Genomic DNA, 26,093 nt, shown 5'->3' with positions numbered 1-26,093 from the left:
AACAGCTAATTACATGTGCGGCAATAAACTTCTCGTTAACATGATGTCAGGTGACTCTCCATGGAGACTACAAGACTGGACTCTGAAACCTCTCTTAACAGAGTTCAAGTCTTCAAGAGCAACAACAGAGAGGCGCAACATCAGGTCTACAGAAATCACACAAGTCAAAATATAACTTCCCATTCTCTAGTAACCCAAGCTAAGCTGACCCTTTCTAGTAATTTTTCCTCTTTTTGTTTGTTCAAACCTTGCTCATAGGCAATCATGCCCTATAATACAACCCCTGCAGTCTGTGCACTGGGACAATTTTCTCTTTTACTGCATGTAACATGTTCTCAATTTAATAGAAGCAGTTCGTTATGAAAAAAAAGTTTTTTATTCCTCAAAAAAATGTTAAGGTTTTTCCTTGGTTTTTGTTGATAGAGAAATGGCAAGCAGCAGCACAGGTTAGACAGAGAAAAATAAAGGATAAGAACACATTCAGAATGATTGAGATCCCTAATTTGCCTCTTCACAGAACAAATCAATATGAATTCATTGTTGAGCCACAGTGCACAATTTTTTTTTTTTTTGAAGCTTACAGTGCACAAACTAGCAATACAGATTCAACACAGAACTGGATTTCATTTTACAGCAACAAAAGACAGAAAACTGCTAGAAGCTGCCTACAGCTGCACAGTTTGGGAAACTCTGGGTCGCTTGGAGGCTGCCATGAGCTGGACAAGAGATGGCAGGGGCCGTGGAACCGGCACGTTCATCGACCTGTACAGCCTTCTCAGATTTGCATTAAGACCCTTTGATGACCCAACAACGGTTGAAGAATCGCTCTCCCTTTCAGAGTACTGATCAGAGTTCTTCTCAATTCCTGATGATGTAATAATGGTGTCATCCTTAGTAGCTGAAACTGTAACATGCACAGCTGAGATCGATTTAGTCACTTCCATTCTGTCTTTACCTTCGACAGTCACCTTATGCCTGCAAACTTCCATCAAACGAGCATGAACATTCAGATTCTGTTCTTGAGCCCCCAGTTCAGCCTCTCCATTCCCTTTGTCATATTTACAATGTGCAGTCTCTGCACTCAAATTCTGCTCTTTCCTTCCATCTTCAGTTAGATCAACTACTTGCACTCCATCATCAGATTTGGTGTTCTTCAGCAACTCAGAATCATAGACTGAATTCCGCTCCTTTGTTGCAGTTTCAGTAAACTCAACTACTTCAACAGGCTTTCTATTGCTACAAATCCCAGATTCAGAAACTGAATTCTTCTCCTTCGTTGCAGCTTCAGTTAACTCAACTACTTCAATAGGCTTGGTACTACTACAAAACCCAGGTTCAGCAGCAGAATCATTGGCTTCAAGCTGAACTTCACCATTGATCTCAACACTCTCATACTCATAGTTCCACAGTTCAGGTTCGTGTTGCGGTAATCCGAACCTTGCGCTTCCAAAAAGCGTGACAGGCGGCTCAACTCTGATCTCAAAATCAACCACTGCTGCTTCTGCAACATCCTCAACTACCTGACTGCCATCATCAGAGGCACACTCATCAACGCAAGAACTGAACAATTGGTTGTTCTTCTCGACGGCTTCTGCTGTCAGCAGCACTGCCTGCGGCGAGCCGGTAACAGTAGACATTCCATCAGATATCCCGAGCAACTTCCAGAGGGGATCGTCAGGACCAAACCGGGACAGGGAGCAGTGCTTCCTGACATAGCTGAGGTCCACCGCCATGCACGGCGGCGTGGTGGAGACGACCCATTTGGGCTTGAGGATCCCCAGCGCCTGCTCCAGCTCGTCCTGGGACGAGTGCATCGACAAGCAGACGTGCCAGACCCCGAACTCGTCCCGCATCGCCTCCGTCAGCACCGGTTTCTGCTGCTGCCGCTGCGACGCCGCCGCCGCCTCCTCCGGTGGCGGTGGGTCGTAGTACGCATACCACTGCGAGGAGGGCCTGATGATGAGGGGCTCCGGCTGGTGCGCGGCGCGCGCCAGCGCGAGGATCTCCGTGGCCCGCTCCGAGAGCCGCGGGAACGGGATGACGTGGAAGCGGGTGGAGGCCGCGGCGTCGGCGTCGGCGAGGATCTCCGGCGCGACGTGCGCCAGCGTCTGGTGGCAGTCGGAGTTCCTCTCCCTGTCGACGTAGATCTTGGACCCGAACGCCCTGGACACCCCGATGAGGACGTCCTCCTGCCCCAGCATGTCGCAGACGAGGTACACCGCCGGCGCGCTCGGGTGCTTCCAGACGCAGTTGATCACCTGGCGGATGGAGTCCTCCTTGGTGGGGAACCGCAGAGCGCACCGCGCGAAGGTGCAGTCGAGGAAGAGGTAGTCGATGCGGCCGCGGGCGAGGTGGGGCGGCGTCAGGGCGGTGAGGCAGTCCGGCGTCAGGCGGCAGTCGCCGGTGTGCAGGACGGCGCCGAAGGGGCCCTCGAACAGGAACATCACGGCGCCTGGATGTTAAAAGGGGAACGGGGTGAGCCCGGTCGGTTATCCGAATCGACGAGGGGGAATGAGGAGGAGGAGGAGGGGCGGCGAGCTGACCTGGGCAGTGGTTGGCGTCGAGCGCGGTGACGGTGAAGTCGCCGTCGGGGTCCGGGACGCGCAGCGGCGGGTCGCCGACGTCCAGCTCGACGAAGGCGGCGCGGTCGAGCTGGGGGAAGATGCGGAGGGCGATGAGGATGGTGAGGCGGGAGGCGTAGATCGGTGAGGAGGAGGCGGAGACGGCGGAGGTGGCGGCGATGCCGACGAGGTGGTCGCGGTGGGCGTGGGTGAGGAAGCGGTGGCGCTTCAGCGACGACGCCGGCGTCCACGTGTCCACCGCGAACGGCAGCTCGCGAGGCATCTCGATCGGCATCTCCTCCCGGGTCCCGGCCAGGCCTTCTCCGGCGAGCGATCCGATCCGATCCGGGGATTGGATGGGCGCCTCAAATTTGTTGGTGTTTGATTTTCAGCTGAGGGCGGGAGGAGAGTGGGGAAGGCGGGAGTTTTTGCTCTCTTTCACTTTCGGCGAGCGGAGATTGTAGTTTCGAGTTGGAAATCAAGGGCCTTGTTTAGTTGCTGGAATGAAAAAAAAAATCAGCTACTCTAGCATTTTCATTTGTTTATGGGAAATATTATTTAATTATGAACTAACTAGGTTCAAAAGATTCATCTCATGATTTACAGATAAACTGTGTAATTAGTTTTGTTTTTGACCATATTTAATACTTCATGCTTGTGTCGGAAGATTTGATGTGACGGGAAATCTTGAAAAAAATTGGTTTTTAGGGTAAACTAAACAAGGCCCAAATTGTAATTAGTTTTTTTTTTATCTTTTGTGCTGTTTTTGGTTACTAATTATTTGTTGTATTACTAATTATATATGTTTTGTAGGTGTGCACTTGGAGTGTGATATGCATTTCAAATGGTCAGTGTGATGTCATGGGCAAATATATATGAAAAATGTAATAGTTTCATGCTTGAAAAAATATTTTACTTGTTTAGAAGATTAATGATAATAGACAGCGTAAGATGCATGTACGACTCTACTGTACATTGTAGAAGTGTTTCATTTTGCTTCAGGGGTAAAAAAAAGTCATTTCACCTTTGCTTTTAAAAGATGTCATTTCAATTTGAATTAAAAGAAAATATTAGTTATATCAAGATTATTAATAGTAATTCGAGAGAAAATAAAAAGAGACATGTGTTACATACTTTGAGGTATTCTTCATAAATTTTATTTGTTTCTACTATAATATACTCGCAGACGTAGTATCCACATAAGTTGTTACTCGGTTCTTGTCTCAAGATCCACTGTAGAATGTAAAGATTCATCTTGTAAAAAAGACAAGATATACGACATATGACATAATAAAGATACACCACGTATATCGACGAAGGATAAACTTATTTGTAGTTGTATTATTTTTAGTAGCGCCTACATTGAGTTAGATGTTCCCGAACAATGAATCTTTCTCAAACCTTAAACCAATGATATGAAACAAGAGAGTTGGATCGTTAAGTATACATATATACAAGCTTAGTCTACTTTACGCATGCAATGGATCAAAATTACCTTTGGATGATGTCTATCATATCTTGGTAATCTTGTTGCAATTTCTTCATTGAGTCATAGATTACCAACTTACTTTTAGCAAGATCGATGACTATGAGTATCCAGTGAAAGCTGTTCGTAGAGACATGAGTCGTAGATTAGGGTTAAGTAAAATTAAAGGTGCACACTTGCATCCATGTGATCGACATTATACATCCAATTGTGTGATGACATCTGTATTAAATATCACAACCATGCACTTAGTTCCTCATGTTATTGCACAAAACTATTATAAACACAATATTTTCTAAAGAAAAGTAATAAAAATACACTAATAATAAAATTCTATACTTGTCTTGTTTTAACCATAAAAAATATAATGGATACTGTCTAGCAATAAAAAAATATCAAGTCAATTTGATGAACTCTATGCTAAAAATCTTTATACATGCTCAAACTAACAAGTCTAGCTAACAAGTCGATTTGATGAACCCTATTAATTAAATTCCTTTTATGATCTCAATTATATATAGAAGAAAGATTAAAAAAAGACACTATAATTCTTTAATTTATAGCTAAACCATGAAATATTATATATATGGTTACTAATTTAAGCTATGGATACTAATTTAAGCTATGAATTCAAACTAACAAGTAAATTTTAGCTCAAAGTGGCGGAGAAATTATAAGGACAAAAACAACATGAAAATGACATGGGAGGATGAAGCTAGTTACCTCTAAACACGAAGAGTCGATGACGGAGTCGAAGAAGATCACCAATGGGTGCCGGCGATGTCGATTCAAACTATAACCATTGATTTTGAGCTTAAAATGGAGGAGAAATCATAAAAACAAAAATAACGTCAAAAAGATAAGAGAGGATGAAGTTAGTTACCCTTAGACTCGAGGAAACGATGATGGCGTCGAAGAAGATCACCAATGGGCGTCGGAGATGAAGAACAAGCAATGGCAGGCAAGAAGAGAGAGAATAAATCTCATTGAATTTTGAATGGGCTCGGTCTCGAGGAGGAAGAAGGGAGAAAGATATAACCCGTGCACCTTTAGTCCCTGTTGGAAGTAAAAACAGAGACTAAAAAGGGTCATTTTAGTTCCGAGGCAAGCCACCAGCCGGACCTAAAGCTTTAGTCCCGGCTGGTGGCACCAACCGAGACTAAAGTCCCCATTTAGTCTCGGCCCATAACATGAGTCGAGATTAAAGGGTCCCTGCCCTGACAGCTCTGCGCAGTAGTTGTTGGACGGGACCCTTTAGTCTCGGGCCGTGTTACGGGCCGGGACTAAAGAGGTCTTTAGTCCCGGAGACCAAAAGTACCGAGACTATTGACGATTTTGGTAATCGTTCAAAGGCCTCTTCTGTAGTAGTGAAAGCATTAAACTGCTTGCAGACGATTCACTGTCTCTAGGTTATATGACTTGTCTTTTTCACTGTCTGTATATAAAAATTTTAGTCTTTTGGAGATGACCCCTTGCCTGTGGGTTGTACATACCTTTATGGGCTCATCAGTCATCACTATGATGATGTCCCATGCTCACTTGAGTCTTACGGGCAATCGGAGAAGCAGTGGACGACGGCATTCTGATCTGATGTAACTAATAATAATTAAATAAACATAGTCCTACTGCATATATAGCTGCCTTTTCCTTGTACCCAAACAACTAATTTTAAGAGAGAAAAGATAACACAACTGGATTCTTTTTTTCCCCTGAAAGAACAGGAAGGGCAAGGAGCCCCTACTGAGAATATATTAAAAATAGTGAAACAAGTACAAAGAAAGGAATAACAAAACAGAACAAAAACAATAAAGCTGCTAGAAAACACAACTGGATTCTTAAGGCTTTGTTTGGATGTTATCGGATTCACCTCAATCCACATGTGTTGGAGTGGATTGGGGTGGAATTTAGTTCAAGTTCCACTCCAACCCACCCCAACACATGTGGATTGATGTGAATCCGACTACATCCAAACAAAGCCTAATTGTGTGCACTAGATAATTTACACCAGTAACTCTTTTGGTGGGAAAAACCAAGACAAAAAATGATGAGACTCCCGTCTAATACGTTGACATGGCCACTGAAATGTCATTGGATGAGTAGTCGAAGACGTCGTGTCGAACACGTCCTGCAGGTTTGATGTATAATACACGAAGCCCTCTTGGATGTCTCCGCACACACGAGTGCATTTGCTGACCGATCGACTAAGGAAAAGGGCCTCGCCCTTGGGTAGCCCATTAGAGCAGCAAACCCACTTGCCTGTGCACAAATCTGCCTTGAAGACCTCAACCTTGAGAGTGTAGCTATGGGAATCCGTAGGTATTAGACTTTGGTGCCTCACTAGGAGCAACTCCCCGCTACATGACTGCACTAGATGTCTGCTCGTACATATCATGTCCTTGGGTTCCTCATTGTACTCATACCCCTCTGTTTCCTCGTTGTCCGGCACAGTGCAACCATCATCATCATCATCATCATCATCATCATCATCATCATCATCATCATCATCATCATCATCACCATCATTCCATGCTTGATTTGCTGCTGCCTCGTCGTCGTCATCTGACTCATCAATACTACTGATACCCTCTTCCTCCTCCTCATCGTCATCGTCATCGTCATTGTCATTATCATTGTCATTGTCATCTGACTCATGATCATCGTCATCTGACTCATTATGATCCTCCTCCTCTTCCTCCTCCTCCTCCTCCTCATCGTCATCGTCATCTTCATCTGACTCATCATGATCGTACGACAATGGACTGTTGATGGCTCTTTCGAACCTGGTAATGTTAGGCCTTCCATCCTCGTCCTCGCCAAGGTGGAAGGCGAGGAGTTCCTCACTCATGGTGATCCCATAGAGTATGTCTCTGACGAACGCGATGTCAATCACCTTATAGTAGGGTAGCACAAACACTCCCTTGCCAGGGCGGCACAGGATGACATTGTACTCACAGTGGTTGGTGGTGACGGCAATGACAACATCGTTGCCATCCGGAGTTGACCACGAAGAAGAAGGAGGCATGATCATGAGCACCTTGCAGACCTCGAAGGTCTCGGTGACATGGCCGATGATGGCGTCTAACTCCGGCAGCGGCACGGTGACGTTGGAGAAGAGATTGTACAGCAGGTAGGTGTGCCTGTGCTTGACGTCAGGTCTCGGGTCGTCCTTGAACGTCCCTGTGTCTGGGCAGTAGTTGTCCCAAAACGGAGTGCGCCGGCACGTGTCGTCGGTGCAATCGAGCACCAGCCACGCATCGGCGCCGGTGGCGCCGCCGAGGCAGGTCGTCTTCTCGGGGAGCCCCGGGATCCGGAAGAAGGCGGCGGCGTGGCCGATGGTGGTGCAGACGCCGCCGCTCGGGAGTAGGATCCATGGCATGCGGCCGCTCGCCGCCAATTGGCGCGCCGCGGAGCGCCATGCGCCGCAGACGGCGGCGAAGCGGGCACGGTCGGCGGGGAGCGGGAGATACGCCATCACATCACCCACCAGGTCCAGCGGGAGGTCCGCCCACGCCATCGTATACTAGATCACATCACTCGCCTTGTTGATCGATTTGCCATAAGGTTGTAGTATATAGCGTAGTATACGTATGTATGTATAGTGTTGGCTCTTGGATTTTGGATCCTACTCGATCGGTACGTAAACAACTGCTGACACGCGGGTATACGATCGATACGGGAACCGGCAGCAGCTTCGGTTTTTACGTTTTGGGCCATCCGAATCGATTATCGGAAGGCTTACCAAAGGTAAACCGGGCGGATGCTTCTTTTCTTTCTTTCTTTTTTCACAAAAGACCAAGAAGCATTGTAAAAGTTTCAATATATTGTTTCACAATTTCTATATCTGGTAAATAATATCGTGTGTTGCAGTGGTGGATCTAGAAACAGCACAAAGCGGCGTTCAACAATTAATGCTTCTTTTCGCCCTGAGTTTGTCAGAGTCTCTCTTTTGTAATGGAGATACTATTCGATCCGTAAGGCCTTGTTTAGGGCCTTGTTTAGTTCCAAAAAATTTTGAGAAATTGACACTGTAGCACTTTCGTTTGTTTGTGGTAAATATTGTCTAATTATGGACTAACTAGGTTTAAAAGATTCGTCTCATCAATTTCGATTAAACTGTGTAATTAGTTCTTATTTTCGTCTATATTTAATACTCCATGCATACGTTTAAAGATTCGATGTGACGAAGAATCTGAAAAATTTTGTAATTTTTTTTGGAACTAAACAAGGCCTAGATTGACATGAAATTTTTTTTGTCACATTGAATGTGTCGGAAAGATGTCGAGAGGGAGCTTTAGAAACTAATAAAAAAACCAATTATATAGCTCGTCAGGAAACTGTAAGACAAATCTATTAAACATAATTAATTTATTATTAGCACGTGTTGGTTACTGTAGCACTTAAGGCTAATCATAGAGTAACTATACTTAAAAGATTCGTTTCGCGATTTTCATCCAAACTATATAATTAGTTTATTTTTTTATCTACATTTAATGTTCCATACATGTGTCCAAAGATTTGATGGGACAAATGAAAAAATTTTGAGTGAAAAACTAAACAGGGCCTAAAGTGCCTTTTCGCAACAACAAAAAATGCGCGAGTGTTTTTGCTTATGGCCGCAGCACGCTGTTCGGGCAAAGAGTCTTGATTTTGTGCTCGTCTCGTCCACCGTGGTGAGAAACGACTACTCTCTTTGTTCTAAATTTACAAGTCATTTTAATTTTTTCTTTCATCCATTTTACTATACTAGGCAGTATGCCCGTGCATTGCTAAGGAATAACTAAACTTTTGTACTAAAACCTTATTTAGTTGGCAAATTTTTGGGATTTCGCGTACTATAGCACTTTCGTTTTTATTTGATAAATATTGTCCAATCATGGATTAACTAGACTCAAAAGATTCGTCTCACAAATTACAGGTAAACTATGTAATTAGTTTTTGTTTTCATCTATATTTAATACTTCATAAATGTGTCGCAAGATTCGATGTAACGGAGAATCTAAAATTTTTGGAAAAACTTTCTGGGAACTAAACAAGGTCTAAAAATATATGGATCACACGACAAAATAACAATACTATGAAATTAAATACAATGTTAAAGTAATATTTTAATCAAAAAGCAAAGTTTGTGAAATTAACATAGTCACTGAGAGCACCGCATCGTAGACTCACAAACTTTATTGTATAGACCTTTCCGTGAGGTGGGTAAGATAATGTTTTACATCGATAGAAAGAAATATCCGATATCCATTTCTTTTGTGTGCCAATAAATTTACAAATAAGTTCCACAACATCTTTATACCATCGTAAACACAACTTCGCGGTGAGCTTGCCCGCCGGTTACACTCAGGAGGCTCTTATGGTAGCTTTGGTTTATCTTATGAGGAACAAGGCTGAGGGGCTTTGCTTTGTTCAGATGACAAAGGCACATAGGATCTGGCTTAGGGGCCACTTGAGCAACTCCATGGGACCTTAGATGACGATCTTCTTGCCTCTCCACTTTTGCAAATAGCCATGATAAGTGTCTAATGTTATAGGATGTATTTTGTAGTACAACACTATAACACTGATGGTGCTACGAGGAAAGACATGCTGCTTGGAACCTCTAGTGCAGCTATTTTTTGTATAGCATAGGACACATGGTGTTGGATGTGAGGCTTTGTGGACAATGTATGGTGCATAGACCTTAGATGCCTTCAAACATTTGATATGGTGTCCATTGCACTATAATTTGGGTTTAACTTTACAATGTTGAGAAAGATCGGACAGATCCGGCTTCTCCTCGGCTCTCTCCTCCTCTCTCCCTTTACAACTTGATGAATTAGACGAAGAATATGAAGAACTAGACGAACTAGATATAGAACTAGATGAACTAGATCTAGAACTAGAGAAACTAGAAGAGATTCATCTAGAGGGACCTCTACTTCTACTTGGATGGAGAGTTGAAACCCTAGCTTTTGCTCTATAGAAGAGATATGGTAGAAACCCTAGGGGGCGCCCTCCTTATATAGGCCTAGAAGACACCACATCATCGATCCACGTGAAGTTCCATGCCATCGATCCGCATGAAGTGCCATGTCATCGATTCGCGTGAAGTGCCATGTCATCGATCTAGGAGACTGACTCCCATTGGCCAGAAGAAAGGGGGCGCCCAAGAGAGGTGGGCGGCCACCCATCCCCTATGATGGGTCTCTCCCTGTGGGGTCTACCTTCTATGCTTTGTCTCTATGTAAACCTGACATGTGGGTTCTTCTGCTTCTGTCTTTATGTAAACATGACATATGGGCTCTTTTTGGCTTTTTCTGATAACCCCCTGCAGAAAAAGATATTCACCAAAACTCGTAGAAATTTGTCAATTAAACCCCTATGTTATGTTGATGTTACAATTATGCCCTTTTTAGCTATTTATTGATGATTAAAAATAGGAGTTATCTACCGTCAACAGTACACACATATAGATCCGATTCGTATATTGAATAATCTAGTAACGTGTGTCAAATTTATTGAAACCCTCTAGCCTTTAGACTAGCTGAATATAGATTTAATATACTTATAAAAAATAACTTGTTAAGCCCGCAGGCCTTAAGACAAGTCTTAGTAAGTTATCGTTTATTTAATAGACGAAGAAGATAAGTACGTGTAAGCTATCTTTTCTCATATAAACCTCATATCGATTAATTAGTCGATCCAATTATTCTTTCTCACAGTATGATCATACGATTTGCCTTAAAGAACATTTAAGTTCATTAAATGAGTTTAGTTTATGATACAACATTATGACAGATTAATGGCTAATAAATATCATAATCGTCTTATTATTATTTAAACATTGTTAGGAGTTGACTTTTTAGTCAATTTTCCTTAATCAATGGCTACTTTAAGCCATACATTTTGGAACTGTCTGCCAGCAACCGGCAGCTTCTACAATTTGATATTTGCTTTATCTTTTTATCAATTACAGGTCAAATTGATTGGCAAGCTTCCAGACGGTGTCTGAGGGCCTTCGAGTGTATTACACGAGAACCATTTTTTGTGCTAGCAGGTACCTAAATAAGGCCTTGTTTAGATAAAAAAAGATTTAGCTATTATAGCACTTTTGTTTGGATTTGTCAATTATTGTCCACTAGGCTCAAAAGATTCGTCTCACAACTGTGCAATTAGTTATTTTTTATCTATATTTTATGTTCAATGCATGTGCCACAAGATTCGATGTGATTGGAAATCTTGAAAGGTTTTATTTTTTATTTTGGGTGTACCTAAACAAGGCCTAAATTAGAAAAACATAAAGCATGATTTTGGAAAGATATATATGGAACTGGTTTTTATATATTCATTTGAGTTGAAACAAATTTTTTTGTATTTTCTAAGATTAAACAAGATTTTAGAAATTCATATTTTTCTAGACAAAAAGTATTTGTGTACTTTTTTAAAGGAGATATTTCTATATTTTTTTCATGAAAGTCTATTTGAACTTATTGAACTACCGCAAAAGTCTGAGCCGAAACTTGCTTTGAAAATCTTCATCACAAAGATAAATTGGACAGTTTTTCCGCAGGTGCCCAAGATCCCTTCGTCGACTAGGATTCCGATTTATCCCGGCTCCTCCCTTGTCCCGCGGTTTTTCCGCAGGTGCCCAAGATCCCTTCTCGTGATCGCATTGCAAAAATCTTTTTTTTTTTTTGTTAATCCGATTCCTCCTCGATCTGTCTTTTAATTTAATTCCGATTCTAATAACACTCAGATCAGATGCGGCGCCCATGAGGACCCGAGATCGAGTTTGCGGCTGCTTTTCTTTGCTATAAATCCAAGGCCTTTCATCATCATCAGATTGATTCGCGAACAACAGAACACAAAGGATCGTCGGAGCAGGATGATGTCTCATAAGCAGCGCCGGGGACGTGGACAGGACGACGACCGGGAGACGAACAAACGCAAGAAGAGGTCGCGGTGGAGCAAGCAGCACCTGTATCCCCGTCATTCTACTTGGCCGCCTCGGGCACAAAGATGTTCATCGTCATGAACAACCGCTGCAGTCTCGTCTATGACACTGACACCGCCGTGCTGGGTGTCGGCACTCACGCCCCTCCTCGGATGGTCTTTGGCTTCGGCATCTGCATGCCCGTCGGCGAGGTGCTCTACCTGTTATCCTACCGCCTCTCGGAGAATGACGGGCCGCAGTCGTTCGAGGCGATGTCGTGGTCTCCTGCCGCCGCCACCGCCGACGTTCACCGGCCGTCAGATCGTCGTCTCCCACGCGCTGCACCCGGACGGGTGCACCAAGCATCTTCATGACCACGGCCTACAAGGACATTCGTGGTGCTCCAGTGGGCACCTACTCATTCAACACAAGGGAGTCTACATGGAGGTGGCATGGGCAATGTGCCTTGCCATTCCATGGGCAAGCTCACTTCGATGCCGAGCTCGGCGCGTGGGTTGGCCTTGACTTGGCGGATGGCCATGTACGCTCCTGCCAAGTTATCTCCCCCGACTTTACTTTGTCAGCACATACGCTCCTAAAACAGACAGGTGGGACCTAGGCATAGATCCAAACATATATCTGGATCACCAGACCACCAAGGAGAAGATGTTGGGCAATGACGGGTGCACAATAAGAGCCTCCCTCACGTATATGGGCACAGGCAGATTCTGCCTCGTCGAATGCGTGCCATCCAAAGTGACCAATGGGCTAATTTTCCGAGACAAGGACGGCTGCGTGCTCCATGTGACCATATTTGGTGTCAAGTACAATCACAAGGGAGAGCTCCAAACCACGAATCAACGGTCTACGCGCTCCTTTGTAGTGTCTAGGCATAGATGTTACTTCGGTCCTTTAGCATTCTGGGCGTAGAAGTTGCATTGTATGATTTTTTTAATATATAATATATATGTTTCTAGAATTCCTTCATTCATATCGTGGCTTATCATGCTAGGAAAGATAATGTAAATATTTCTTTTTAAAAATTTAAAAATTTACATGGGAAACTAGTTTATATATATAGGGAGCTCAGGGCTATAAATAGGTATTGGAAGCCCCAGCCACCCAACCCACATGAAGCTGACACGCGTAGGTGAGGACCCATGGAGACTCAAACGATCGGATGCATAAAATCCTAACTCACGCTGCACAGAGAGGTCTTTTTCGAGACAATGTAAAAAATCTAGTAGTTGCATAAATTAAAATTAATTTGTTACCGTATAAAAACCTCTCCATAATCTAGACATTACACCTGACATAAGCTAACACGTGCTGACACATGTCTATATACATGCCTCTACTCTAACCTCTTCCTTTTTTCATGACAATTTCTCAATAAAATATCTGATTCAAAAACGGTTTTCACCAATGAACTCTTGACATTTTTGTGGACAATTTGAGATCTGTTATGAATATATTTTTTTTAAAAAAAATAAAATTCATAATTTTACGCATTATGAGAGATAATTTTATGCATCCATCTACGAATAAATTGTGGGAGCAAGAAACATGGAGATGACCTCGTGTTTTTCAAAATTTAAACTTAAATCATGATACGTAATGACCGATTGGATGCATAGAATCACTGGTCAAAATGCGTAGGAAAGTTTTTAGCGTCGAAGTTGAATAAAAATTAATTTTCTTACCGTGTAAAAATATCATATGGAGATGATCTTGTCTTCTTCAAAATTTGAAATTTGAATGTTGGCACGTGATGACCGATTAGGTGCATAGAATCAATAGTCAAGATGCGCATAAAGATTTTTAGTGCTACATTGCATATAAATTAGTAGTTGAATAAATAAAAATAATTTTTATTGTTGCGTAAAAATCTCTCCACGAGATGGATATTTCACCTGACACAATCATGATTGTCTGAAATATCATGCTTCCTGGTTTGGGGGCCGATTACAACCAACATCATTACTACCCATACCCACACCATAGAATCAGTAGTCAATATGCGCATAAATATTTTTATCGCATTGCATAGGAATTAGTATTTCAGTGAATAAAAGTTAATTTTGTTACCGCATAAAAACCACATAAAAACTGCTCTAACAATGTATAGAATTATAAATCAACAGTGTGTAGAATTGTAGACCAACAATGTATACCAAGTTATAGTTTAGCTATGTATAGAAACTTATGTACACAATTATAAGAACACAAAAATCAACAAACAAAACAAGATGGCGCCTGATGCCAGCTGCGCGGACCCTATGTCTTGGGTGCCCCGGTTGTGGTCACTAATTGGTGGGCCTATGTTCTAGAGTCTTCGGCGCCGCTCCTATAAAGTAGGGAGCTGCCCACCCACAAGAGTCACACACTAACACACACCAGCTGTCGCTTTAGGCTTTGTTTAGTTACTTCCCAACGCTCAAAATTTTTTATGTTTTTCTGTCACATCGAATCTTTAGACACATATATGGAGCATTAAATATAGATAAAAATAAAACTAATTACACAGTTTGTTTATAATTTGCGAGATGAATCTTTTAAGCCTAGTTCTCGTCTTCCTTCTCTCCGTCATGCAATCACAACGGTGAATCTAGGCGATGTAAATTCTTCCAGCTTCTGGTTCGATGTCTGGGAGGGTGATGAAGCCGGCATGACGGAGAGAAGAAAGACGAGAACGGTGCGGGAGTTGTCGCCCGCTCGTGCCGGAGTCGGGGAAGGCGAGGTGGAGGAGAAAGGAGGCGAGTTCTTAAATTCCAATTCAATGCCGTTGAAGAGAGAGGGAGAGGGAGGGAAGCAGACGGGATATATAACCGCCGCGGCGCCAGCTTTCCCCTATTTGTTGGCCCAAACCGCTTGGCCGACGGATCACTGGAGGCCAATTTCATTTTTTTTATTTTTTCGTAGTGAGTAACAATGAGCAGTGTTTTTTTAAATTTTTTTTATAAATTCAAAGAATACTTAAAAAACACATATTTTTCCGTAAGAGACAGAAAAACTTGTATGACCTGACCGGCAACAAAGTAATGAGAAACGATTTAAAATATTTTACAAAAATTGCCTAGATAATTTAAAAAATATCATTTGTGTGTAAGAGGCAAAAAAATGTCTATATTATTTGAAAAAGATCGTAACACCATTTTTGTGTAAGAGGCAAAAAAAAAAGTCAGGGGCCTTATGTAAAACAAACAGTGCTGACCGGGGCTTGGCTGTCTTTGCCCATGTGGTGGCTGCGTGGCGCATGCGTGGTGCTGACGTGGTGGACGTGGCGACGGCGACGCTGCCATGGGTGCCGGCCGGGAGATCGCCGGAGTTCGGCGAGATTGCGCGGCAGGCCATGGGAGATGGTAAGTGATGGTACGGGCTGGGGCGGCTCGGCCTAGCGGACTCGACGCATGGACTCGTAGCAGCAGCGGATGGCCGCTGGCGGCGGGGCATTTTTTTTTATTTTTAGCCCAAATTTAACACATATTTCAAATTTGATCCGGTTTCAAAAATATTTTCAAAACTAGTCCGTTTGGCCCCGCCACCATGCATGGCGGGGCAAATGAACAGTACCCCGCCATGTATGGCGGCGGGGTCAAGGTGCCACCTGTCCTGGCACATCTAGGGGTCTGCTGACGTGGCGGGATACGTGGCGAAGTGTACCCCGCCACCCATCATGGCGGGTTAGGCAACCCCGCCGTCCATCATGGCGGAGCATGGAGCAGCACCTGCAGGCGATGTACAACCTTGTTTAGTTCCAAAATTTTTTGGAAAATAGTTACTGTACCACTTTTCGTTTGTATGTGACAAATATTATTCAATTATAAACTAATTAGGCTTAAAAGATTTGTCTTGTAAATTACAGATAAACTGTGCAATTAATTTTTATTTTTATCTATATTTAATATTTTATATATGTTTTTAAAGATTCGATATTATAAAAAATCTTGAAAAATTTTGGATTTTTAAAGAAACTAAACAAGGCCGTAGACCAGCAGCCTATGCTGACCCAGCTGCAGCAGCAGGCAACGCCCGGCGATGTCAGGTGTTGTTCAGTTCCAATTGATTTTGCAAAAAATTTTCAGATTTTTTGTCACATCGAATCTTTAAACATATGCATAAAGTATTAAATATAGACAAAAATAAAAACTAATTGCACAGTTTTGTTGGAATTGACGACACGAATCCTTTAAGCCTAGTTAGTCCATGATTGGACAATATTTGTTAAATATAAACGGAAATGCTATATTGTCGATCTCTGTTGGGACCGGAGAGTGTTCGGCGCGGCGGTCCACTGTTCTTCGTGTCACATCTTGTCAGCATGTCCTGTCAGGTTGGTCTTACCGATGGAATATGCATGCCAGGTATTAAATGTGCTGCAAAATTTTTTAACTCTTCGTCCCATCGAATCTTTAGACGCATACATGGAGTATTAGGTCTTGTTTAGTTCCAAAAAATTTTGCAAAATTTTTCAGATTCTCCGTCACATCGAATCTTTAGACACATGCATAAAGTATTAAATATAGACAAAAATAAAAACTAATTGCACAGTTTGGTCGAAATTGACGAGACAAATCTTTTGATCCTAGTTAGTTCATGATTGGACAATATTTGTCAAATACAAACGAAAAAGCTACAGTGTCGATTTTGCAAAATATTTTGGAACTAAACAAGGCCTTAAATATAGACGAAAATAAAAACTAATTACACAGTTTGGTCAGAATTGACGAGACAAATCTTTTGGATTAGACGATATTTATTAAATACAAACGAAAGTGCTACAATGTCAATTTCCCAAAAAAAAAATTAGAACTAAACAAGGATACACCCAAAAACCCAAAACTTTACAAGATTCCCCGTCACATCGAATCTTGCGGCACATGTATGAAGTATTAAATATAGATAAAAAGAATAACTAATTGTACAGTTTACCTGTAAATCACGAGACGAATCTTTTAAGCCTAGTTACACCATAATTAGACAATGTTTGTCAAATAAAAACGAAAATGCTACAGTGTCAAAATCCAAAAAGTTTTTGCATCTAAACAAGGCCTTATTAGAGGATTAGGAAAGAGGAGAGAGCGGGCGGAGTCAGCCGGTGGCTTTTGGTGAGCCTCGACATACCCCGCCATGATGGGTGGCGGGGTATGCCTAACCCGCCATGATTCATGGCTGGGTACACGTCAACAGTTTTTGATGTTGCATGCCACGTGGCAGCTATACCCCGCCGCCATGCATAGCGGGGTGCAGTTCATTTGCCCCTCCATGCATGGTGGCGGGGCCAAACGGCCTAGTTTTAAAAATATTTTTGAACCCGGATCAAATAAAAAAAATCCGGCGGGGCGGCTCGGTGCCGGCCGCACCACTCCGGCGAAGTCGTGCGACCACGCGAAGGTGAGAGAGAGAGAGGGCAGGGGAAGCACCAGGGGCTTTCTCACCTCAACGCGGGAGCTCGGGGATCGGTTCTCGTTGACCGATTCACCGTGGTCGTGGAGATCGACGGCGGCGCTTCGGAGCTCGATGGCGGTAGAGGCTATGGCGGCTCGACACGGGGATGGGAGCTAGGGCAAGGGGTGGCGGCTGTGCTAGGGCATCTAGAGGGCTGCGGCGCAAAGGGGCTAAGCCCTTTTATAGCCCGCGACCATTCTCGTTTTGCGCGCGGGTGGGCGGGGAAAAGGGCGGCGGCGGTCCCATCCGCCAGAAGCGGACGGAAGTTGGGGAAGACCGCCTGACGCGTGGGCCCGTTCTGTCGGTGGCTGTGCACAGGGAGGAGGCGGGCCTGTGCGCCTGCTGCCGCTGCTGCTGGGCCGAGGTCCAGGAGGGCAAGCGGGGGAGGGGATTGCTGGCAGGCCTGGCGCTGGGCCGAGGTGTCTGGGCCGGTGCGCGTGGGAAGGAGAGAACGGGAGCCAACTTGGGCTGGGCTGCCGGCAACTGCTGGGCCAAAAACGAGAAGAAAAGAAAAACAAAAAGAAAAGGTTCTCAAATTTTTTCTGAAAAAGGCATTTTTGAATGGGGTTTTGAAACCAAGGTTTGACTCGCAAAAGAGATTATCTTTGCAACGTGATTTTGGACTATTTTTTTTAAAAAAACAAAACATATTTTCTTTTTAACACATTTTTAAATTGTTTCTCAAACTTAAATTTGAATTTGTTTTGAGATAGGACTTTTGGAGTTTCATTTTTCCAAAAACTAAAAGGGCCTAAACGTGGCTTGCTAGAAATGTTTGAAATCCATTTTTCTCACACAAGCAAACAAAGGTCGTGTTTAGTTCCCGAACCAAAAAAAATTCGCGACACTATAGCATTTTTGTTTGTTTGTGGTAATTATTGTCCAATCATAGACTAACTAGGTTCAAAAGATTCGTCTCGTACATTTCAACCAAACTGTGCAATTATTTTTTATTTTCATCTATATTTAATACTTTTTATGCATGCGTCTACAGATTCGATGTGACAGGGAGTCTTGAAAATTTTTGGGTTTTGGTGTGGAAGTAAACAAGACCAAAGCTAGAGCACAAAGCACACCACGACAACAAACACTCTTCACTTAACTTTGTAAAAGTTTTAAAATTCCACATTTTTCTCTTTTTGAATGATCAACAATTAGATAAATCTTGGAATATTTTAGAAAAAATTAAATCCTTCATTTTATTTAGTGTTTTCGTAATAACAATCCAAAATAGAAATTTTGGAGTGTTATAGTTGTGGGCAGATCATAGCAAGAGCACAAACTGATCCACCGAGCAACAAAATGAGGTCCAGTATGTTAGGTTCTCCGTCTCTGGATTGGGACAAAGAGAGTATTTGAGAGCCTTGTCGTATGTGGTTCTAAACCTACGACCTATAAGAAGTGTTGTGGGACAATTGTCTTAACCCAACAACCTTAATTAGAAAAATGAGTTTTTTTTTATGGGCGGTGTGTTAAATGAACTCCAGATCGACGCTGGCACGCAGCATGTAAGGATTGGATCCGACTCGAGGTGTCATATGCACTGGCCTGTTCGTCATGGACTAGGATCGAGAAATCAAAGAGCCCATATACTATACATATGTACCTATATGATGATTGATGAATACATTACGTACCCAATATGGATCCAGCCCGTCGCCGGCCGCTGAGCAATCATATAACTAGCTAGCTACTAGGGCAACAAATCAACACCTGCACCGTACCGTACGTCGCCGATGGCGTACACCCCAGCTGCAGGGTGGGGCGACCTCCCGCTGGACCTCCTGGGCGGTGTCATCGCGCGCCTGCCGTTCCCGGCCGACCGCGCTCGCTTCGCCGCTGTCTGCCGGGCATGGCGCTCCGCCGTGCGGCAGCACGGCAGCCACCTCCCGTGGATCGTGTTCCCGAGCTGCACGTTCTGTACCGCCGGCCACGGCGCAGCCTGCTTCTCCTTCCTCCAGATCCCGGGACTCGCCGATCGCGAGGAGGACGTGACCTGCCTTGGCGCCGCCCACGACTGCTGGCTCGCGCTCGACTGCACGGACGACATCGTCCGGCGCACAACCCTTGAGGACAGTGGGTGCGATCCGGACACGGGGGAGCCCCTCGTCTACCCCAGGCGCAACGTGAAGCACAAGCACACCTACCTCCTGCACAACCCCTTCAGCAACCTCACCGTGCCGCTCCCCGAGCTAGACGCCATCGTCGGCCATGTAGCCGAGACCTTCCACATTCGTAAGGTGCTCATGCGTTCGCCGGCTCCACAAGACGATGTCATCGCAGTCATGACCACCAACTGCAACTACAACATCATATTATGCCGTCCAGGAAAGGGTACGTTTGTGCTACCCTACTACAGGATCATTGACGTCGTGTTCCTTGGAGACATGCTTTATGGGATCACCTCAGGCGAAGAACTCCTCGCCTTTCACCTCGGCGAGGATGAGGATGGCCGGCCTAGTGTTACCAGGATTGAACTAGTCATCACAAACCCCTTGTCCAGGTATTATTACCATGAATTTCCATGGTTCTGGCCTGAAGACGTTGATAAGGGAGCTGGCGAAGATGAACATAATAATGGTGGTGGAGAGTTGTCGGATAGCAACAATGAGGAGGACGAAGATTCAAGCTATGATGTAGAGGAACCAAACCAAGAAGAGAATGACAACAGCGGCGCCGATGAGGGATACCTCCAGGAGGAGGATAGAAATGAGGACGAAGAGTCAGATGATGATGATGAGCTAGCAGACCAAGCATTGGAGGATATCTTCAATGGCGATGACGTGGTATCGAACAATTTGGCGCCTGAGGTATATGAAGAGGCATTTGAAGCGTTTGACGAGGACGTGCCCTATGAGCCCAAGGATGAGATGGTTATCAGACGATACCTTGTCAAGTCACGGAGCGATGAGTTGCTCCTAGTAAGGCACCGTTATCTATCATCCCCATGTTCTGATAGCTACACTCACAATGTTGAAGTCTTGAAAGTGGATCCCAACAAGGGCAAGTGGGCCGCATCTAACGGGCTAGACAAAGGGGAGGCACTTTTCCTTAGTCAATCGTACAACAAGTGCACTCTAGCGCGTGGAGACGTTCAGGAGGGCTTCGTGTATTATACAACACATCTGGTGGACGACGCGTATGACATGACTTGTTGCACTACCCGTAATATCACATTTGGGTGGGTATGGCAATGCAGACTGCAGGATCATTGGTTGCTAACATGGCTTTTCCCTCCAGAGGTAGTGGTTTGATAAGGCATCAAAACAGCCTATCTCTCTCTCTCTCTCTCTATACATAAGTTCATCCATGTAGTGCGGAAAATTGAACTCTTCGTGTAATCGTGTGTCTTCAGTGTGCTACAGATATACGATTTGGCAAAATAAATTGGCTCCTTTTTATATGTCTACCGTGATCATAAATTGACCCCAAGTTTGACCAACAACATTCCACCAATGTGAAGGTAAATCTAGAACACACATAGTAATAAATTCCATTTCTGATTGACCTAGTTCCACTTGTATTGGAGGATTGTGCATGTAGAAGCAAAATAATCAAATTATATAGTAAGAACAAAGCTTCTAAATGGGCAGTTAGGAATTCTAATCCAAATAAACTCCTCTGATCGTGAGTAGTCAATCTGAATAGAAATCCGAATCCAAATAAAAACAAAGTAAAAAACTACTCAACTAAGATTTGTGAGGCACGCACAGTTTAGCAATCAATCTGAATAGAAATCATATTGGATCAATCCCTATGGATATACTAGTTATAACAACTCACATCAAGCGAATATACCTAGTCCAATTTCAAAATGTATCAACCACTACAGGAAACGCAAGCTTTGCCTAGAGCTTGGCTTTGCCGAGAGCCAGACTCTCGGCAAAGACTACCTTTGCCGAGAGCCAGGTCATCCTCTCGGCAAAGAGCCTTTGCCGACGGCTAGGCTCTCGGCAAAGAGAGGCTCTAGGCAAAGGTCAGCTTTGCCGAGAGCATGGCTCTCGGCAAAGGCAAGCTCTCGGCAAAGGTACCGCGCCGTGAGCGGCTGCTGTAGTCGTCAGCTTTGCCGAGAGCCACGTCGTTAGGCTCTCGGCAAAGAGGTGGCCTTTGCCGAGGGCAACGACTGGCTCTCGGCAAAGACCTCCTTTGCCGAGAGCTTGCACTTGCCCTCGGCAAAGAGTGAAGTTTTTTTTTAAAATTTTGGGCCTAGACTTTTTCTATAGGCCTTGCATATTATATACAAGCACATGTTCAAATTTGAGAGCTTTTTATAACATTTTGCTATATTTCATAAATTAATTTATTTTCTTTGCATTTTTTTGAAAAAGTAAATTTGAACTGCAGGTATATGAAATAATAAAATATAGCCATACGAAAAATGATACTCATGTTTGAGAGTGCATTTTGAGGCTATATCCATAAACTCACCCAAAAGTTTGAATGTCTTTTATACGAAACATAACCATCCATGTGTCGTTGATGTGATTTTTAATTATATAAATTTCAAATGAACTTCAAAAATAACAAAACTTGGGGACATGTCTTGTTATCTCATTTGGAGGCTGTGGTAAAAAATTCATAAGGTTTCGAGTAAGTTGCGACTCCAGATGTCTAAAATCCAAACATCTCCGCATGTGATCCTATTTTGATCACATGTAGAGATGTCTGGGTTTTATACATCCGGTGTCGCAACTTGCTCGAAACCTTATGAATTTTTACCACAGTCTCCACATGCGATAACACGACGCGTCGCTAAGTTTCGTGATTTTTTGACTTCATTTGGAATTTATATAATTAAAAAACACTTTTCTCTCACATTCCTCGATATGTTACGTCAGTGAGATGGTTGAAATTTCATGTGTGGTTGTGGATACAACCTCAACATATACCAAATATCTTGACTATTATTTTTCAATATTCCATGTACTTGCAGTGCAAATTTGAATTACGTGAAAAAATTTAAAGAAACAAGATTAATTAGTTAAATATAGCAAAAAAAGTCAAATTGATGTCAAATTTTGAAATGTATTTAGAAATTGGGTCACAAGGACACAAAAGAAAACTCAGGTCTAAAATAAAAAAGAATAAAAAAGTCAAACACCTCTTTGCCGAGAGCCTGCCCACATGGCGCTCGGCAAAGTGTCTTTGCCGAGAGCCAAGCCCATATGGTTCTCGGCAAAGGTGTTTTAAAAAAAAGATCAGTCTATTTCTTTGCCGAGAGCCTGTCTCTGTTGCTTTCGGCAAAGGTTATTTTCCAAAAAAAAATTTCTCCTTATCCCCACCCAGCCCAACCCCGCACCTAACCCTAACGCACACACGCGCCCACCCTGCAAGCGCCGCCCGCGCGCCGCCGCCGCCGCCCGCACGCCGCCGAAGCTGCTCCCCGTGCCCCACCGGTGCCGACCAAATCTGCCGCGCGCCGCCGACCCACACCGCCCCCGCCCCTGACCCGCCCCCGCCACTGACCCGCCCCTCCCCGGCCCTGTGCGCCACCGCCGCCTCGCCGCATCTCGCACGGACGCCGAAGCCTAGGAGGAGGAGGAGGAGGGACCGGAAGACAAGAGGAGCAGAAGAGCAGACCGCCGCCTCGTCGCATCCCCGCCCCTGGCCCGCCCCTCCCTCACTGTGCGTCTTCGTCTCCTCTTGCGGACTGCGGTGGCAGCCGCCGGCGATCCCCGATCGGCGACACTCAGGTACCCACCCACTGCTCTTCCAACCCCACCGATTTGTGCTGCGTGTACGGGGGATTTTTTTATTTTTATTTATCTCAGCCCTGCCTCCAACTGATTACTGCAGGAATAGTGTGGGGGCTAGATATTCGAGTATTCTGTGAACCAGTTGGTGGCTCCTCGCGTATATCCTTTAAGTTTCATTTGGTTTGGATCAGTTTCAAAATAAAATCTTATGAACTTTGTGGTATACTGGTATTGAAGCTTCTAGCTAGTGCTGAATTTTTGTTCTGCTATCAAGGCTAACTCTGAACAATTTGGGCATTCAAGTTGTATTACTGTTGTGGTATACTGGGAATTTGTATTACTTGTAGAAGAGCAGAGGGGGGAACATCGGTTGGTAAATGAACTAGTTGTGTGGTGATCCTAGGATAAAAATGCCCAGCAGCTGTTTGTTGCGAATGAACTTCCACTTTGTGTGTTCGTCAAAGTTGAAATTAGTGACTTGTTTGCGACTAGTTCCATTAGTCTTTCTCAAGGGTTTGTTCAGTTAATTTTTGATCCGAGGAGACCGAAAGAGATAGAGAAAGATTTTGACTTGTATGATAAAAGCTCCCTCAGTCCCCTTGGATTGGGGCTAACTGAATAAGCTCTAATTGTGCACGGGGATTGTTCTTGAATTATGAACTGACACACCAACATTAACCGGGAGCATAATAATGCCTACCGTTCGAGGATTGTTTCTAGATTCTCGTATGCTGCCTTGTAAGATTCAGAGTTTCAGACAGTTTATTCTCCCTAAACCTGTGCACGTCGCACAACACGGGTGCAGGCATGTTGGCCTTCCACTTTTATTAAACCACAACTGTTGCACATAGTAGTCACTGTTGTATGGCCACCTATTTTTATGTTTTTGGTCCATGGGTATATTGCAGCCTGTTAGGTCAATGTGTTATATACCTTATTTTTTTTCTTTGAATGCTGAGCCTGTTGTTTTTGTGATCTAGCCTAAAATAGATGTTGCTGATATGTAAATAGGCCAAACCACCACCCTTGTACAACTGATGGTTACTTTTTGAGATGAATGCTTATTTTTTTGAAAGATCGGTAGATGAATACTATATTCTGTATCAATTCATAGTCCAGTCATAGGATTCATATTTTGCATGGGTGAAATAATTACAAAACAGCTGGACTATATTTTTTATGACATGGCATTGTGTGCATATATACTTCTGAACTATATTTATTTTTACAATTTCATCGCATTAATGCCAATGCCCTAATTTAAGACGGCATTAGTCTTCTTAGGATTCTAGTACTGCTGGTAGCAGAGATGTATTTTTTTTCCTTTTCGTGGCTAGTAATGCATGGTTGAATGTTCTGAAAACTGTCTTTGTTAATGCTCCTGCAGTATAAAAGCTTATAATCTGATAGTACAGCTTGGTTAAACTGTCTTTGTTAATGCTCCTGCATGGTTGAATGCTCCTGCAGTATAAAAGCTGGTAGCAGAGATGTATAAAAGTTTATAAATTGCCTTTGTTAACACTGTAAACTGATAGTACATCAACTCATTAATTTCCAGGACATATATATACGAAATATGAATTCAGTTTGGTGAGCCTTCTATATATTCTCAATGCTATAAAAACTTAGAGTTAGAGATGTCTTATGTTTTGATGTTATGTGACACAACTTAACCCCCATCCTTCCCACTGTAGTGTGTTTATGTATACGTTGAGTGTGTAGGTTGAGTGAGGTTCAAAATATATTGAATCAAGGTGTTCCCTTTTTAGCCTTAGTTGTTTTTGGAGTGTGTGTTTTTTATCATTGGTTTTTAGTTTTCATGTCTCTTTTAGGCCTAACATATCACTTTTATTTTTTAATACAGCTGAACGCTGCTAAAGTCATTGCTGTTGGCCCTGGTGATCGTGATAGGGATGGTAAGCTGATCCCTGTATCTCTAAGTGAAGGCGACACTATTCTGCTTCCGGACTATGGTGGAACAAAGGTGAAGCTTGCTGAAAGAGTATGTTAACATATGCATGTCATTTTGACTTGGCACTATATTCTCTCTCCCCTCCCTTTTCTGTTGTTGTTGCTTTGTACACCTAAATCAGAGAATTCAAGAACAGAACACCTGGATATTTGTCATTGACGGTCTTCTTGCCCGAATTGTGGATGTGTGGCCTTCGTGCCATATATGTGAAATGTGGATGTGTGGCCTTCGTGTCATATATGTGCTCTCAGCAAAGATTTTTTTTTAAAAAATAAAAAGTCTTTGCCGAGAGCCTGCCTTTGCCGAGAGCCACTCTGGCAGGCTCTCGGCAAAGACTTTTTTTTAAAAAAAACAAAAAGTCTTTGCCGAGAGCCTGCCTGGACGGCTCTCGGCAAAGTCCTCCTTTGCCGAGAGCCAGTCTAGCAGGCTCTCGGCAAAGACTCTTTTTTTAAAAAAATAAAAAGTCTTTGCCGAGAGCCTGCAAGCACGGCTCTCGGCAAAGACGACGTCACAATTGACGTTCCTCGATGGCGCCGTGGGCTTTGCCGAGGGCTTTTAGGCCTTTGCCGAGGGCTCCTGGCTCTCGGCAAAGAAGCCAGATCCAGTAGTGAACGTACGGAAACAGTTTGCTAGTTAAATTACTAGATGAGACAAATTTAAAGACATCTTATATTATTAGCAAATATGTCTGTGCGTTACAACGTGATACAATACGTATTGGAATAAGATATCATATCATTGTTGGACGTAAGTGAGTTGTAGCATGGGTCATTAGTTCAAGTCACGTACGGGACATTTGATAAAACTTACTTAGTGGTAATTTTTTTTCTTATGGAGTCAAAGATTAAAACGGTTATGGCCTCTTGTTTTTGTTCTTTCATTCTTATTATACTACCTGTTGCAATGGTAGAAAAAAAATTAAATACTTGACTTGTTTGCTTTAGATATGGCGTGCTTTGTGAAATATGCAACTGATCTTAGTATTATGTATGGAGATATAGAAATACGTATAGAT

General features: G+C 43.4%; 3 protein-coding genes across 3 annotated transcripts; 1 reads left to right on the top strand and 2 right to left on the bottom strand.

Annotated features, from left to right (window-relative positions):
* LOC8064354 lies at positions 487 to 2,976 on the bottom strand. The gene is made up of 2 exons (XM_002443678.2): positions 2,544 to 2,976; positions 487 to 2,452 (listed from the first exon to the last, which is right to left on the bottom strand). The coding sequence occupies exons 1-2, from the start codon at positions 2,854 to 2,856 to the stop codon at positions 666 to 668; spliced, it is 2,100 nt and encodes a 699-aa protein (XP_002443723.1). The 5' UTR covers positions 2,857 to 2,976; the 3' UTR covers positions 487 to 665.
* On the bottom strand, positions 6,105 to 7,561 carry LOC8068526 (testis-specific Y-encoded-like protein 2). The gene is made up of 2 exons (XM_021464873.1): positions 6,565 to 7,561; positions 6,105 to 6,172 (listed from the first exon to the last, which is right to left on the bottom strand). Exons 1-2 carry the CDS (start codon positions 7,559 to 7,561, stop codon positions 6,105 to 6,107), a joined length of 1,065 nt encoding a protein of 354 aa, XP_021320548.1.
* On the top strand, positions 19,147 to 25,290 carry LOC8068524. The gene is made up of 5 exons (XM_021464872.1): positions 19,147 to 19,990; positions 20,066 to 20,575; positions 22,657 to 23,103; positions 23,207 to 23,247; positions 24,971 to 25,290. Exons 1-5 carry the CDS (start codon positions 19,147 to 19,149, stop codon positions 25,115 to 25,117), a joined length of 1,989 nt encoding a protein of 662 aa, XP_021320547.1. The 3' UTR covers positions 25,118 to 25,290.

The sequence above is a fragment of the Sorghum bicolor genome, chromosome 7 (assembly GCF_000003195.3).
Source record: "Sorghum bicolor cultivar BTx623 chromosome 7, Sorghum_bicolor_NCBIv3, whole genome shotgun sequence".
In the NCBI taxonomy this organism is placed as follows: domain Eukaryota; kingdom Viridiplantae; phylum Streptophyta; class Magnoliopsida; order Poales; family Poaceae; genus Sorghum; species Sorghum bicolor.
Note: the sequence above shows the minus strand (reverse complement) of the source record. Positions and strands in the feature narration are given on the sequence as shown.

Coding starts and splice junctions, on each gene's coding strand:
- LOC8064354 (XM_002443678.2), bottom strand. CDS start 2,856: ATGCCGATCGAGATGCCTCGCGAGCTGCCGTTCGCGGTGGACACGTGG. Junction 2,453..2,543: donor CGACGCCAACCACTGCCCAG/GTCAGCTCGCCG, acceptor TTTAACATCCAG/GCGCCGTGATGTTCCTGTTC.
- LOC8068526 (XM_021464873.1), bottom strand. CDS start 7,561: ATGGCGTGGGCGGACCTCCCGCTGGACCTGGTGGGTGATGTGATGGCG. Junction 6,173..6,564: donor AAATCAAGCATGGAATGATG/GTGATGATGATG, acceptor TCAAACCTGCAG/GACGTGTTCGACACGACGTC.
- LOC8068524 (XM_021464872.1), top strand. CDS start 19,147: ATGGCGTACACCCCAGCTGCAGGGTGGGGCGACCTCCCGCTGGACCTC. Junction 19,991..20,065: donor CGAAGATGAACATAATAATG/GTGGTGGAGAGT, acceptor AACCAAACCAAG/AAGAGAATGACAACAGCGGC. Junction 23,104..23,206: donor CCCCGATCGGCGACACTCAG/GTACCCACCCAC, acceptor TGATTACTGCAG/GAATAGTGTGGGGGCTAGAT.